Below are 15,623 nucleotides of genomic sequence, written 5' to 3'. Positions count from 1 at the left end.
CCATAACCCTTAAACTTACATTTTGTACTTTCTTGTTGTAAATGTTCATATATTAAGTAACAACTTTCACTATCTTAAGAGAGTCTTCTTAAGCACGTGTAACTTCTTACTGAGTTCCACCCTCAGAGATTTAGTCTTTCCAAATCTCAGAATCTTTCAAACAAGTGCATCGGAATAGACTGTGGGGCAGTAGCCAGGGTGGTGGTTCTCTCACAAAGTAGCTGGCTCACTCTGAGTGTGATTTCCAGTCATTCTACTCTCACACCATCTCTAAGTTCACATGATTTCATGACACTTTAAAGAGTTCATCCAATACTTAAACTGAAAACAACCTCTCAAGAAAAAAAAAAAAAATAAGGCATATAACAATCCCACCTCAGAGACTTTAATGACACTAAGTAAAGTCAAATCCATCCCTTTCTGCTCTGATTGCATCAATCAATGATCATGAAACTTTTCCTCCCTTGAACTTACCTGCTTATGAGCATGGTCGTAAGAATTAATGTGATTGTCAAACTCCTGGTGTTTGTGATACTGCTTGTCACATAATTCACAGTAGAAGTTGGCCTTTACATCTCCCAGCGCCTTGGCTGTAGACTTCTCCTTTTCTGCAAAATCCTTTAAAGAAAGCATAAATGTTGGTTATATTTCTCTTTGATAGCGTAACCAGATCAGCTATGAATCAAGCTGATATTTAACTCTGCCTTGACTAAAATAATATGGTGAGATGCATTGCTTTCTGGAAATCTATGGCACTGTGGAAGTAACTAGCTTTCAGGGGCGCATCATTCCTAGCTGATCAATCACATCGCGTCTTCTCATGAAACAACCCTGGCTTTAGTCTGTTCATTACTTCTCCTTCCTGCAGAACCCATTTCCAGGCGGTAGATCTTTCCACAACCAACATATCCCTGGCCACTCCTTCCTCATCTCCTCCATAAACATCTCTTTCTGATATTATCCATTATATGATTGAATTTTATATATTTCCAATTTCAGCCATTTCAGTATTCTTCTCCACACATAGTCTCGGGGGGAGGGGGTCCCTAATCACACTATCACTAGAATCTCATGTATCCATCATCTTCCACTTCAACCTAAGTCTCTTCCACGAGCACAAATTCCTCTAGACATTACCAATGGGTTTATCTCATGTATTATCCTTGTAATATTTTTAGAATATTCTTTCTGAAACAGTTGTGACTGCATGATTCACCTGATAAGAAGCACTTGGATTCTCTCATTATCTATAGAATAACAACAAGTATTTGTGGAGCATAAACTGTGTGTCAACTGTGTGGCTTCTTTATTCACACCACAATCTGACCAATCAGGCTCTATTTTTCTGTGTCAGCCAGTGTTTAAGGAGGTCCCATGCGTGGGAAAGGCATCTGACTTCCACAGCCTATGCCTAGCATTCTTGTCAACGCACAGCTGAGATTTACCACTCCTCTTTGAGTCAAACCCTTAGTAGCTTTGTCCTACCTTGCCAGCATCACCTCTTATCAAATCCAATGCCTACATCATTCTCTTAAACCCCGAATAGATATACCAGGTGGTGTTAAATTATCCATTTTATGCATATTACCTACATAAGTCTTTTTGGGGAAGAAATTTGTACTCATTCTGTCTACAATACTAAAACAGATGTCCATTACATATGCATTAAGTTAATGAATAGCATGGCTTATATATCGATGCCTCAAACCAATCTGTAAGTTCTTTTGTATTATCTGAGTGCCGAGTAAGAATGCCAGCTCAGCATACAACTTCACATACATAACATATAAACAAACACTTATTTCCATTTTGTTAGCTCAGAATGACTAGCATTCTACAAAAATAAAGCATTCTTTTAGCTTACACCAAGTTCAATCACTGACAAAACCAAAAAGGTCACAAAATGTATTTAGGCAGGTTTTCTGAGGTCCAGTGGAATGATAGGGTGATTAATTTGGACATAGGAATATGACACAAACATGGAAGAAAGGGATTATGTACCATTAGCCACCTGAAGAACATGACCAAGCTCCTGAATTGCACATCGAAGATGAGTGAAACAGGAACTTGGTTATATCCTAAACTAATGGAGATTATAAATACTACTGGACAAGATGTATCCCATAATAAAAATACAGACTTGGATTTCAGGCTAAACAGCGATGTGCTCAAAGAAATGGGATGAGGGCTGCACTGAGGGATGTAATTTACCTGAGGACTGAAATCAGAGTTTGGCACTGTCAGTGCTAAATCTCTTGAATTACTAGGCGTAAACAGGGAAAACCAGTGTTTTTCTTACAGGGTTCCCTGACTTTCCCCCCACTTTCTTTCTTAGTATAACTTCAGGAATGCTACTGTTTTATGGAATACTTTGTTATCATTGCAGTTGTTGACACACGACTGTCTCCCAAAATTATGTCCCTTAACCATTGTCCACTCTGCCTCAGCACTCAAAATTATCTCAGCCACATGGACCAGGAAAAGGATGCTGGGAATTCAGTGATGTTCTTGCAATACTGCAGTTTTGCAATATTCCATGTTATATAGGAGCCTTTGTTGCAACGCCTCAGCGCCCAGGTGTGAGGCTTTTCTACTTATTTTTGTTCTGTCATCTGAACTGTTTACAAAACTATTTTTACTTATATTTTAGATGACTTTCAAATAAAACGTTTCAAGAGTTTTAGCCAAAATTTAAATTTTGCATTTTTTTGTGAATACATACAAGATCATCAGACTATGTTACACATCACCTTTCTTAGATCAATTTATTGCAAGAAAATGCAGATACCAGTCTCCCTTCCTTCCAAAGTGCTGATGACATTCTCCGGGTACAGCTTCAGTCTCTTAGTAAGAGAGGAAGGAGGATCAAGTTGGGTATAAATACCACCAATATACTGACAGTCTAATATGTCCATCAAAGCTGTAATTACAGCATAAACCCAACTGAAATGGTTGGATAAGAAATAGATAATTTGGGACATAAGGGTAGAAAAACACAGGCAAATGAGGATGAATGCCAAGAGACAGACAGATCAGAACAATCACACAGGAATATAAGAAAAATACATGACAAAATTTTAAGAACATGTGGCAAAATTGGAGTTAGAGCAAAGTAGCAGTGGAGAACACTAGTCTCGTGGTCTCCTGTTACCCACCGCAAACGGGCTTGCACCAAGTAGGGAAACTGTCCTCGGTGCAGAGCTGTCGCTGACCGAGGCCTGCTGGACGTGCCAGAATGCGGGATGTGCTCAGGCCAGCACAGTAGCACAGACCCCCAAGTTGGCATTGAGTACAGGAGGTTATTGACTTTTACAGATTTTAAGACGCATATAAAATCAGACCACAAGGAAATGGTAACGTACATCACACTCTTCACTGTGTCCAACTGGCTACCCATTTAACCACCCATACCCCATCCAACACATCCAGGTATTCACATATTCAGGAGTGTCTTTGTTGAGTGACATTTCACTGTCCATTTCTTTTTGGCTGTACTCTGGGAAGAGTACAGTCTAGTGGGATGGATTTGTATTTAAGTGATGATACAGTGATATTAATAAAATATAATACAGTAATAATCGAAAGCGACTAATGAGGATTGCCTGGCTCAGACCACTATAGGATAACTGGAAGAAGAAGCCGATCTTTTTCTCATTCTCCACTAGACACTGAAAACATGCCATATGTTCTGAGTTTTTGTCAAATGACAGGATTATTGTTTACTGATGAAATATCCCTTGGGACAAATTAAGAGGACATTTACTCCCTGAAATAATTACACAACCCTTGAATACGTTTATAGAAGAAACATGAGTGGGCTCCATACAGTTAAAATAATATATAAAAGAGAATAAAATAAACTTAAGATTTGACATGTGGCTGCTTCGTTGATATGCCAGATTTTCAACATTTCCCTTCTCCTAGTTTGTCCAGTAGAGGGGGTTTCAAATCTTATTTTAAAATAAGCCATTTAAGAAATAAAAGGAAGTATATCAATAGTCATTTTCAATGATTCATTAAAAGGCTGAAACTGAATTACATACTGAACAAGGTACAGTTAACTTCAAGAGTTATTCTTAAAATATCAAGTAATAGCAATGGGAATTTTATATTGTAGTTATTTCTGCAGCAATGTATATTACTTGTTATAATTAATGGCTCGGTTTTGAGGAAAAAAAATATATATATATTCACATTAAGAGTTTTACTTCCATGCATACAACTGTTTCTTAAAAGTAGCATTCATTCTGACTAGAATACTACATTTAATTAGAAATGCGGATGTTTCCTATCAAATGACTCCAGTGTAGTGCTCATTACACTTTATCATCCTTTCCTTTTATATTGTGAAACAGAAATTGGCCAAGCACTTCACACGCATTTCCTCAACATTCATTCTAACCCCAGGAAATACATTGTACTATTATACCATTTAAAGATATGGGAGGCAACGCACAGGCACATTTAGAAACTCGGTCACCATCGAAGAGCCTGCATTCTGCCCGAACTACTCATCAGTGTGTTCCCAGCTGCCCGAATGACTCAGCCTTTATCCAGATGTCAGATAAGTCCAGGTTGTCTCTGCTGACTCACTCAAGGATCTGACATGACACAATGAATAGCGGGAGTGAGGGAACTAATTATAGTTATGAACATCTACAATGTTCTCGAAGCTGAGACGCGAGCACTACGCAGGGCAGTAGTCCTGCTGCATCAGCTCTAAGTTTGTTCCCAGATGACAAAAAAAGAAAGGGGGAGAAATCAATTGCTGTTCTTCCTATCTCCTTGCAGAAATAGCAGCTCAGAACTTTGAGGACTGAATGTCATAGTCTTTGCAAGGAAATCCACATTTGACCTTTCGTTGTTTGGTGTAGAAGATTGTTTTAAGAATTGCAATATTCTCTAACTTGTCCTATGATATTGGCGCCAAATAAAATCTGTGTCAAAGATAATTGATTTTCCATTCTTCCAATCAAAGGCTGTTGCCAAGGAATCTTTTATAGGAATCTTTTATAACTCTCACGGTCTTTGGTCTTTGTATATTTCTGTGACTAACTCGGTAATGGAAAAATTGTTCTAGAAAGTTCTGTTTATTTAGCTAATATATACATACTATATATATTATATATAGTGAAAAGAATGTATTCTTTCAAGACTGACTTGCTTGAATCTCAGCCTCTATCTGAAAGCAATTCAAGAACTAAGGATTTTATCTATCTTCACATAAATCATAAGCGATAATAGTGAGCAGCCTGCAGCACTTTGGAGGGTAAAATAAGATCATCTTCATGAATTACTCAATGCCTCATACCACAAATACGCACATTGGTTTCAGAACCCTTCTGACATAGAAACAGAATGCACCACCTCAAATACGCATCTTTAGCATAGGGATAATTTTGAATATTTTATTTGGGGAATACAGACAAAAGTGGAGCCGTGAACAAGTCATCATTTCATGAGAGGAAATTCGCCTGTGACTGGGTCTCCCGTTCTGTACCCGTCAGAGAAGGACACTCAGCTGGGCAGAAGGTGATTTAAACCTGCAGAACAAAGCTTCCCGATTGGTGCTGCATCTCCTGGACTTTAACCAAGCTTCCCTGAACTCCTCATGCGTCAGAGAATGGTGGCAGTGCACCTGCAGCTGGAGACAACATCATGTTCACTGCAGAAAGTCACTCGTGCCTTTGGGCTATCTCCCTTTCACAGCTGCACGTGCTGCATTTCTCTTCTCTTGCTCATCGTCTTTCATGTAGGACGTCTCTACCAAGAGCGCAAGACCTGCGAGATCAGTTTTCTGCTTACGTAGACACTTGATGTGTGTGTATGTGTGTTTGCATTCATGTGACACTGAAAAGGCCCATTTTAAAACATACTACAGTTCTGCTGAGTCAGCAAGGGAAGTATAATGGAAATTTGAGAAACTGAAACTTTATTTTATACTCTGACCAACATCTGGTACAAAAGCTGGTAAAAATCACTTAACGGGCCCGGTGGCATGGCCTAGTGGCTAAAGTCCTTACCTTGAATGTGCTGGGATCCCATATGGTCACCAGTTCTAATCCCAGTGGCCCCACTTCCCATCCAGGTTCCTGCTCGTGGCCTGGGAAAGCAGTGGAGGACGGCCCAAAGCCTTGGGACCCTGCACCCGTGTGAGAGACCGGAAGAGCTCCTGGCTCCCGGTTTCTGATCAGCACAGTACCGGCTGTTGCAGAGTGAATCATCAGACAGAAAATCTTTCTCTCTGTCTCTCCTCTCTGTATGTCTGACTTTCCAATAAAAATAAATCTTTAATAAAACCACTTAGCATTAAGGATTTCAGAGTTTTAAACTCATAGTAATTTTTGTTTTACTTTGGGTTACTTAGTAATTCCACTCAGAGTCAAGAAAGCAATTTGTGAACATAATAAGTATTAATATTGGTAACATTGATTTCCTGATTAGGCAATTCTGAGTACATCTGTAAGAGGAACGCTCTGCCCGTTTTACAGCGTAAGCATGCTACTCATCACTTAGGAGAGTCACAGTAGCTGTTTCTTGGAGAAGTGAGAGCCAGGTGCAAGCTTACGTAGCCTGGCTGAATTGCAACATGAACAAGCAGAACCGACTATCCTAGCAGGCGTATGCTCTCTTGCAGCATCTGCTTGAATTACACTAGAGCATGTAGGCAAGTATGAGTTAAAGTATAAAAGTGTGAGAATGTCATACTGCCTGATAAATAGCTATAGATATTGCTTCACTGAGCCATATAAACAGTATATTCTTCTGTCTCATGTGAAAAAATACGAACTCGGGTGATAGCAAGGAGCCCTGGGGACTCGGCAAGCTTTGTCCTCGTTTTAGGTAAGTGTGTTCAGAAGACAGATAAAACCTTACTTATCAGCAGATTTTTAGGCATTTATTGGCAAATTAACTGAAAACAGATTCTTCCGGTTAGGAAAAATGTACACAGTATCATTTTCCTAACTTTTCCCTAATTCATGCTACACAGTGGTTTAACACTGCAGTGAAAACATGCAAAAAGACAAATATGAAAGTCACTTGGCGTGGAGAGGTTTTGAGACTGCAAGTTTCCAATCTGTGTCACTTTCCTCAGAGTGGAAGAACCTAGACCCGGGGCACGTTTATAACCTTCTGCGCACTGAAAATCCAAGGATGAAATCTCCACATTGGAAGGAGTCGTTTCTGAATGTGTCTATTGTGTGGGTGTACAAAATGATAAGAAAATGGATTTTTTTAACTCTAGATTGACAATATTGTTCCCTTTATAAAGGTTGTAATTACCACACCATCATTCAGCCCACACATGTGTATGACTGTAATGAATATAGACATATTACATTCATCTAAATTGAACACCGTTAAATGAATGCATCCATTGTGCACGAGACAGGAAGCACTTTCATTTAGCCATCACTCATGTTCAAACTACTTACTGAAAAAATGCATTAATAGGGTCTGACATTTCGTTTTCTAATGCAAGAGAAATCACAGAAAAAATGTCAGGTAACTAAATTTTTTTTTGAAATTTACTAGCGTTACCTGCTCACTTGTAAAACTTATTTTATAAATTCAAAATGTGTAACAACTACGTGAAAGAGAAAGAATCACTAAGAATGCTCCTCTGGGAATGGCGTCACCTTTCCTCGAGAATTGCAAATATTTGCTTAAGATTCAGAGACTGGCACCTTTTTATTAAAGATTTATTTATTACTGTTGAAAGGCAGATATACAGAGAGGAAGATCTTCTGTCCAATGGCTCACTCCCCAAGTGGCTGCAACAGCCGGTGCTGATCAGATCCCAGGTTAGGAGCCTGGAGCCTCTTCCAAGTCTCCCACACGGGTGCAGGAACCCAATACTTTGGGCCGTCCTGGACTGCTTTCCCAGGCCACAGGCAGGGAGCTGGATGGAAGCGGGGCTGCTGGGATGAGAACCGGCGCCTGTGTGGTATCCTGGTGCATTCAAGGTGAGGACTTTAGCTGCTACGCTACGGTGTCGGGTCCCAGTGCTTGTCACGTAAGTTCCTATCCCGCAGCCTACTCCAATTGTTTTAATGTTCATCTGCACAGCAGTGTGCTTCTGTTTTACCCATGTTCAACAGGAACTGGAAACTCCAAGGTAATCTACTGAAGTAGCACAAAACCAGGGACTTTGAGGACAAGCAAGTCAGGTAACTGTCAAAATTCCAAGGGCATTCACTCCGTCCTCCTAAGTGTCTACAGTAAGCCTGCTATATTTGGTTTACCTTTCCCATAACCAGAGATGTTTAAAAAAATGACTGGACTAACAAAGACACTCCACTATTTTAAACCTGCTGCAGCAGGCTTCTGTCTATTGAAATTCTAACAGATAATTTCGTTTCAAACAGAGAAAACCAGCAATTGTAAAAGAAAAGAGCTTTACGGGAGCTCTGTGTTTCAAATCTTGAAATATTAACTTCAAGCTGAGAAAATGTGTCAAAGAAAAGACAGCCTATTAAAATGCTACTTTACTTTGAGAAAGAAATCCACAAGGGTCCACCGAAATGCCACAAACAAGACTGTATTCATTTCAGGCTCATAAAATACTAAACAAAAGCTTGGCTCCATTTTCATATAATCTCACAGCAATACATACCATTTCTACGTTGTCTTTTAATAATCTTCTCATCAAGCTCTAACTCGTGGATTAGTGAGAGCAGAAATCCTTCAAAATAAATGTGGGCCTTGGAATATACATATATACATATATACATATATATTATATATATATTAAAGCTTGTCAGGTGGAGAACTAAAACCCAAGGAACTGAATATGGGGCCAGAGTTCCCATGAGTTGTAGCGGCTATGCAGGTGGCGTCGCCTACCAAGACTGTGACAAACAGTGGACTTGGTCAGACGGTCGCAAGTGCTTCAGCAATGACAGAAGCACTGAAGAACCATGTGAATGAGCCATACTGAGCTGTGCTGTGGTCTGCTTTGTGTGTGTGTGTGTGTGTGTGTGTGTGTGTGTGTGAGTGTGCGTGTGCACGCGTGCGCACCAGTGCCAATCTAGAAAAGAACTATAGAACAATTTATGGGTCCATTGTAAAACATGTAGAAGGAGACAGATTTTTGCCTGAGCACGTGACTGGAAGTGACAGAAGTCTTTGGATTGATCAAGTTCATGTGGGAAGATAAGCAGCAGATCTGGCATGAGAATTCAAGCCCTTACTTATAACCTTTGAGGTGAATGGCAGAACAATTAATTCTGCGCTATTTACTTCCTCATTTGGAAAGTAAGATTTGTTTCAGTCTCCATTTTTTGGTTCTGGAGCTCCATACACATCAGTGCTCACTTGCAATGCTTACAGTGTATGTACATAGATGGATTCTTTCTTCTAATCACACAAAATCAAATCTACTCAACAATGTATTTAGGGATCAGTTTTGCCATTGTCATAGGAAGTTTCTCATTTGATCCGCTTCCTGGAGAAGTACACAGACCATCTTCTACAGAGTTCTCCTCTTAGCTTTGAAGTTGCTTTCAGTTTCAGCAGCAACACACTCTGCTGGTCAGGGACAGTTACAATGAACTAGCGCCCACTCTGTTGCCAACTCTTCTACATCCCAGGGAACTTGAAACAACCTGCTCTGACTAGACAGCTTTTCCTAATCAATTGAAGAAAAATTGCTCATGTAGAAGTAGGGTGGTGTTTCCTCACTACTGAAGTGAGACTGTGAGAATTCCAACTTTCTGTGCTGCCCTTTAACAAAACTCGTTCTAACTACCAACCTGTGCCTTAGTTATCTAATGTAATGGGGGTGTAAAATCAGGAAACTAAGTGAAACTCAAAGGAATTCCAGGGAGTTAACCAAGTACATGTATGAAGTTAAGACCCGAGATTCAGTCTTCATAATCAATGGTTCAGCATCTTGCAAGCAAAGTTAAAATTTTAATATAAAGGGTTTGAAAAAGGACAAAATGTGAAAATGCTGAAAACATAGAATATTACTGCAATCAGCCAGCCAGGGGAAGAGGGGGGCAATCGCAGACGCTGTTATGTGGAACGTGATCTTTGGTAAAAGACAAATGTGCAAAATGTAGCCACCAACAAATGGAGAAGAGATGCTATCAACTAGCACTTTCAAACCAGGAACGACTTATAAGCTTTAATTGAAAGGGCTCATTAATAATATACTTTCATTGTGATGGAAGTGTATTACACACACTTTTATGTAAGTGAAATTACAAAATATATTTTCTTTTTCTCAACTTTACTCAGGATATTTTTGATATTGATCCCACATTGTGAATCTTAAATCCTGACTTGCTTTCATTCTTGGATGGAATTTTACCCTGTGGCTGTGGCACACTGTGCATCTAGACCCTTGTTGAGTACTTGGCTCATTTCTGGAGAACTTTGAAGAGGAGGCCAAGAGGGGGAAAGACTAGGAGGTGCCAGGAAGCACTGAGGGCCATAGGCTTATGAAACTTCCTTAATTGTAATGACAGTTTTTTTGGGTATTTGCATACTCAAACAGCAAAAACTGTTCACTGCACATATCACAAATACGACGCTTACTGAATGCTGATTGAACCTCAATAAACTACTACAACGTCAATAATCTTATTTCCACATTTTTAGTACAAATCCTGGTTCCCCTCTTGTTGGAAACTATGTAGGCACATCTAGGTGTCTGGGCAGAAACACCAAAATCAGTTTTCACTGGCAATGTATAGTGTCCTCTTCATGTAATTCTTAAAAAATTCCTACTTGTATAGTTTCATAAATTTCAAACAATTTTGTTGTTAACATTTCATTCACATACTCATTTTGTGTTAATAAAGCACAAGTTAATAAGCAAAACGTGAACAGATGAGCTTCTAAGACATTCAGTTGGGATGTCTACCCTGCTTGGATATCCTGTCCCCACAAATCCTGTGGAAATCTGCTCACTCAGATTTCAAATAGTCCACTTACGTCACAGTTTTGCTCAATGGAGAGAGTAGAGAAATTTAACTTCATGAAACAAAACATTGTAGGATGTCACAAAATTTTTAAAGTACCTTATTTCATTACAGAGCGATTCAACTAGAACTAAAGTTTTAATAAGTAGTCCTGTGTGGAGATGACATATTTACCTGGTACTCTTGTAGGTGTAACCCTAAGATCCAATGAGCTACTCAAGATTTAGTTGATTGATTGCTCAGTAATTTGGGAGGCAATTTCAATGTTTATTAGGAATCAACAACATTTAGGTGGGAGTTTTGTGTCAGAAGAGATCATTTCAATTTTTCCATCATTCAACAGTAACTGTTGAATTAATCAACATAGGCTGAAATTAATCACTTGCTCCTGTATTTTGTAAGTTCCTGAAAACATCAAAAAATACTCTATAAACAATGTAAAAATCTCAAAAGACATATCTGTAAAATAGAGTAAATTTGCTTTGAATACAAACAATTTCATTTCATGTAAAATGCTGTTGATAAAGACTTGGTTCTAAATGGTTTTAATTCTGTTTTTTGCAAACATTCATCTTTCCTAAATTAAGTAGATAATTTTTAAAAAGTCCTTTCTATGTAGAAGAAGCAACACCCAGCGCCCGTGTCCTATCTTGTGTGAGGAACACCAGCAAAGTGTGGAAGGCTTGGGGCTACACCAGGCACTGTCACCAACCTTGCTGGATGTACCGTGTGTGTCTAGCTTTCCATCTTCAGCACAGCTACTGGATGAAGTGACAAGTGTATTTTAAAGTCAAAACAGTGTTATTAATCTTTGTCTATTGGAACAGGTACAAAAGTGTGATTGAGAAGAAAAGGAAGTCACTTAATGAAACACTTTTGACACCAAAATATCAGCGTGAGGACACAGCTCGGGAAAGAGTTATAGAAGTATTCATAGGGATTGATTTATCAATGGGTGGTGAATACTTAATTTCTCAACCTTTTGCCAAAACAGACAAACCTCAAAGCACAAGAAGAGATTACAGTAAATGTCACCTGTCACACATCAAACTCCTATAAATGTCTTGGATCTAATTATTTGTGCATAAATGAGAAACTCCCGGCTATATGATGACAGTTAATATGTTTGAAATTATTCACCTAGCTTGACCTTGCATTTGTTTTCTGGTGTGGTTATTTGGACATTTCTTAGTTTTTATTCATTTAAATAGCAAAAATAAATTAAATGTAATGCTTCTGTTGAGGTACTTTCAAACCTGGAATTGACTATGAGGAAAAAATATGATTTGTGGAAAATGCATTTTCTTACAGTTAAACAAGCTTGAATGTCAAAAACAAAACAAAGAAGATTTAGAAATACAGAAGAAATATCTCAAGCAAGAAGGGATAAAATTAATTCCATGACAAGGGTGATGGATACAGTAACCAGAGAAATAAGCCTTTGCATTTCAAATGTTGGAGTTTGGGGGTTGCAACAGGACTCAAGTCATGACTGAAGACTAAGCCAATCATAAAGCAATCAAAGGAGTCATTTTTGTGCTTTTGCAAATAAAATACTAAGGGTAACTTTGAAATTACATTCTAAGACGATCATCAAGGTTGACAGAATCCATCACACCTTGACTGAAAGGTTTAGAGAGTTAGGGGTGCACAGGGTGGTCTGCCCGCCGTAGACCCTGAGACGTTCATTTTCTTGGAGATTATATTGCAAAGGGCTCTTATTACTTTAAAAGTGAGCAGAAGCAAAATGATTTTCTTATTTCTGAGAAAAAATACTTTATAAATGCAGCACAACAGCCAAGTCCTATCACTCCAGGCTCACGCAGGTGAACAAGCATATTGTTTTCTTTCTGTAAGCATCCTTTTTTAATCAAGAATAGAGTACTGCTGGAGGGAGAGGGAAAGTCATTTATTTCACAATCTCTTGGCTCCAATAGGGTTTATGAGCCCTCACATGTGTACAAAGTTGTTTGCCCTTTTACACACAAAAGAGGAGTTGGTGGAAAACTTAAGCTTAAAATGAACAAATGCTGAGAACAATGAAATCTATGTATTTACTTGTTTAGCTTTGTGCCTTTGAAAACATGAGAGAAGTTGTCTTTGTTTTTACTGCCACCCCCCAACTTCAGGAGATAGTTCATATAGAATATTATCAAACAAATTTTATCATAGCATATCAAGCAAGCAAATAATTTTCCCACATAAAAACAAAAGTGTGTCATTTCTATGAGACTATTATTGGTTCAAATGGACTTTCAGATAAGAAAACGCAATGAATCTCTTACACTGAACATCCCTTGTATTTTATTTTGAATGGAATGGGAACTAATTTTTCATAGAATATACTTTGAACAGAAGAGGAATCCATGGTCACATGAAGAAGAAAGTGCAGGAATCAGATCAATTTCCACGAGAAAGGAAGAGAATTAAAGGCACATATATTATCGTAAGTGCTCAAAAAAGCAAGCATTACAGAGATGCTATTATGTGTACCTCTGTTAAATATTTCATAAACACTATACTATCAAGGTATTATTCTTCTCCAAGAGAAAGCTTCAGAAAGGTTAGTATTCTATTAAAAATCTTTTGTCAAACAGTTGCCTTAACCATAAAGATGAACCCATAAACTGAATTCCCTAAGCTGCAGGTGCCATGGTTATTGATCAGAGAAAAATCCACCAAGGTATTTAGTGTAAACTTCACATGTGTGCATGCGCACTTGCGTTCAGGAGTGTGAGGCACGACACTCCGACTAGTGCGCAGCTCTCTGGAGCACCTCCACACACTGTGCACACTCAGGTATAGCATCTCTCAGGGCCCTTCGCGTGCAGGTTCAGTGAGTCAGCCAGCCCAGCCTGATTTTATCTGGGCCCCAGTTCCTCCACACATCCCATCTGATTCCAGATTGGCGCCCATACGATGGGAGGACAAGGAGGCACTGGTGTGTTTCCCTGAATGTTACCAGTTCTACAATGATGACAGCTCACAAAAGGCTAACTCTATAAAAATGGAAAATAAAGGCCCCCAAAAGAAGCACTGCGACCACTCCTCCTCACTGACTGCTGAATGACACCGGCCTGCCAACGAGATCCTGAGTCCAGAAACCATGTAATCAAATGCCGAAAGAATTCACCCATGAACCTGCAGGCAGCCACATCAGGAAATGCAATGTCACAGACTATATTTTTCCTCATAAAGGGAGGGGTATGGCTCTGGCTAATCTTGTCACAGTGATTTTCCTATAAAGGAAGGCGTTATTTGAACATTAGAGTACTGCATTCTTCATTCACAGATTTGCTCTAGCTGAACTTGCTGTTATACCTAAAAATGTAGTATTTGGAATAAAAGGGAGGAAATAATTAAACACTTGCGAGGGAAATCTCTTATCTCAATCCTCCCACTTGGAAAATAAATGTTTATGATTCACAGATTTTCTTTAGGCCAGACTGAAACATTCCTGTAAAGTTTGGGGAGGTCCTAGTTTTACTCTCTCTCCCCAGTGCATTGCAGGAAGTTAGGGTTACCAATAAATCATGTGCTTGCAGTCACATGTCTAGCCAACAACCCTGAAATGCTTCATTCCTCATGCCTGACTCAGGCGCCCAGTGCTCCCAAGCCCACCGTGGTTCTCCATCAAGGCTCATCAGTCATCAGTGTTAGCACTGATTTCATCCTCTGTACATGGCTCTAACTTCAGTTCTTGGAATGCCATTCTCACACAGGCACAAGTTTCTAAACCAGCCAACAGTTAAGGCTCAACTCACTAGTTAGGGCTCAACCAGGAGGCTGTTCCTAAGGATATTTGAAAAAAGTAATCTCTGCCAGGCATGGCCCTCAACTAGCTTTTCTTTTAAGATTGATTTGTACTGGAAAGTCTAATTTTACAGAGAAAAGGAAAGACAGAGATAAAGATCTTCCATCCACTGGTTTACTCCCCAAGTAGCTGCCACTGCTGGAGCTGAGCTGATCTGAAGTTGGGAGCCAGGAGCTTCTTCTGAATATTCCTTTTGGGTCTAGGGTCCCAAGGCTTTGGCCCATCCTTCACTACTTTCCCAGGTCACAAGGAGGGAGCTGGATGGGATGTGAGCAGCCAGAACACAAACCACCTCCCATATGGGAACCCAGCTTGTGCAAGGTGAGGACTTCAGCCACTAGGCTACTGCGCCACGCTCAAGCTTTTATTTCTTAATATAACATGTATCAGCTCCTTTCTTCCATACATGCCTTGCATATCATGCTATCATCTCAGCGTCTCGCAGGAATGTAACACATTCCATGGTGCAATGTAGTCAGGCAATATCTGTTTATTTAAATACACCTTTCCCTCTAAGTGCAGTCAATACACAGTAGTGAGTCATGGCTGATGATTAAATGGGAGAATGTGAATCAGCAATAAAACTTATTAGTGCAACCTTGACAATTCCTACTGACAAACCAGTCAACCTGAATGTGTAGTTCTTCAAAATGCTGCTCCAGAAGTGGGGATATAGAATAAACTGAGAAGTTTGTGTTAATGTTCAGAATCATCAAGCTCATCTTGTACAATGAAATCAAGAAAAACTCAATCCTCTGTTACTTCGGAACTGTACTTCTGGTAATTCTGAAGCGTGTTCAAAGTGTTGGTCAACAGTAAGAAGCACAGTGTTTTCATCTAGCACATGTTGCAATGGACAACAGCTGCAATTATGCTGG

At 39.4% G+C, this 15,623-nt stretch overlaps 1 protein-coding gene across 1 annotated transcript in view; it reads right to left on the bottom strand.

Moving 5' to 3' along the window:
• ZNF804B (zinc finger protein 804B) overlaps positions 1 to 15,623 on the bottom strand; it is a 310,699-nt gene that overhangs the window by 58,170 nt on the left and 236,906 nt on the right. Inside the window, exon 2 of the mRNA XM_040965056.1 lies at positions 475 to 618. Within this exon, the coding sequence (XP_040820990.1) occupies positions 475 to 618 (144 nt within the window). The remainder of the gene's footprint in view (positions 1 to 474; positions 619 to 15,623) is intronic.

This window comes from Ochotona curzoniae, unplaced genomic scaffold (assembly GCF_017591425.1).
Source record: "Ochotona curzoniae isolate NIBS_2020 unplaced genomic scaffold, NIBS_Ocur_1.0 scaffold_3835, whole genome shotgun sequence".
Classification (NCBI taxonomy): Eukaryota; Metazoa; Chordata; class Mammalia; order Lagomorpha; family Ochotonidae; genus Ochotona; species Ochotona curzoniae.
The sequence above is the reverse complement of the archived record's forward strand: the minus strand, read 5'-3'. Positions and strand labels throughout refer to the sequence as shown.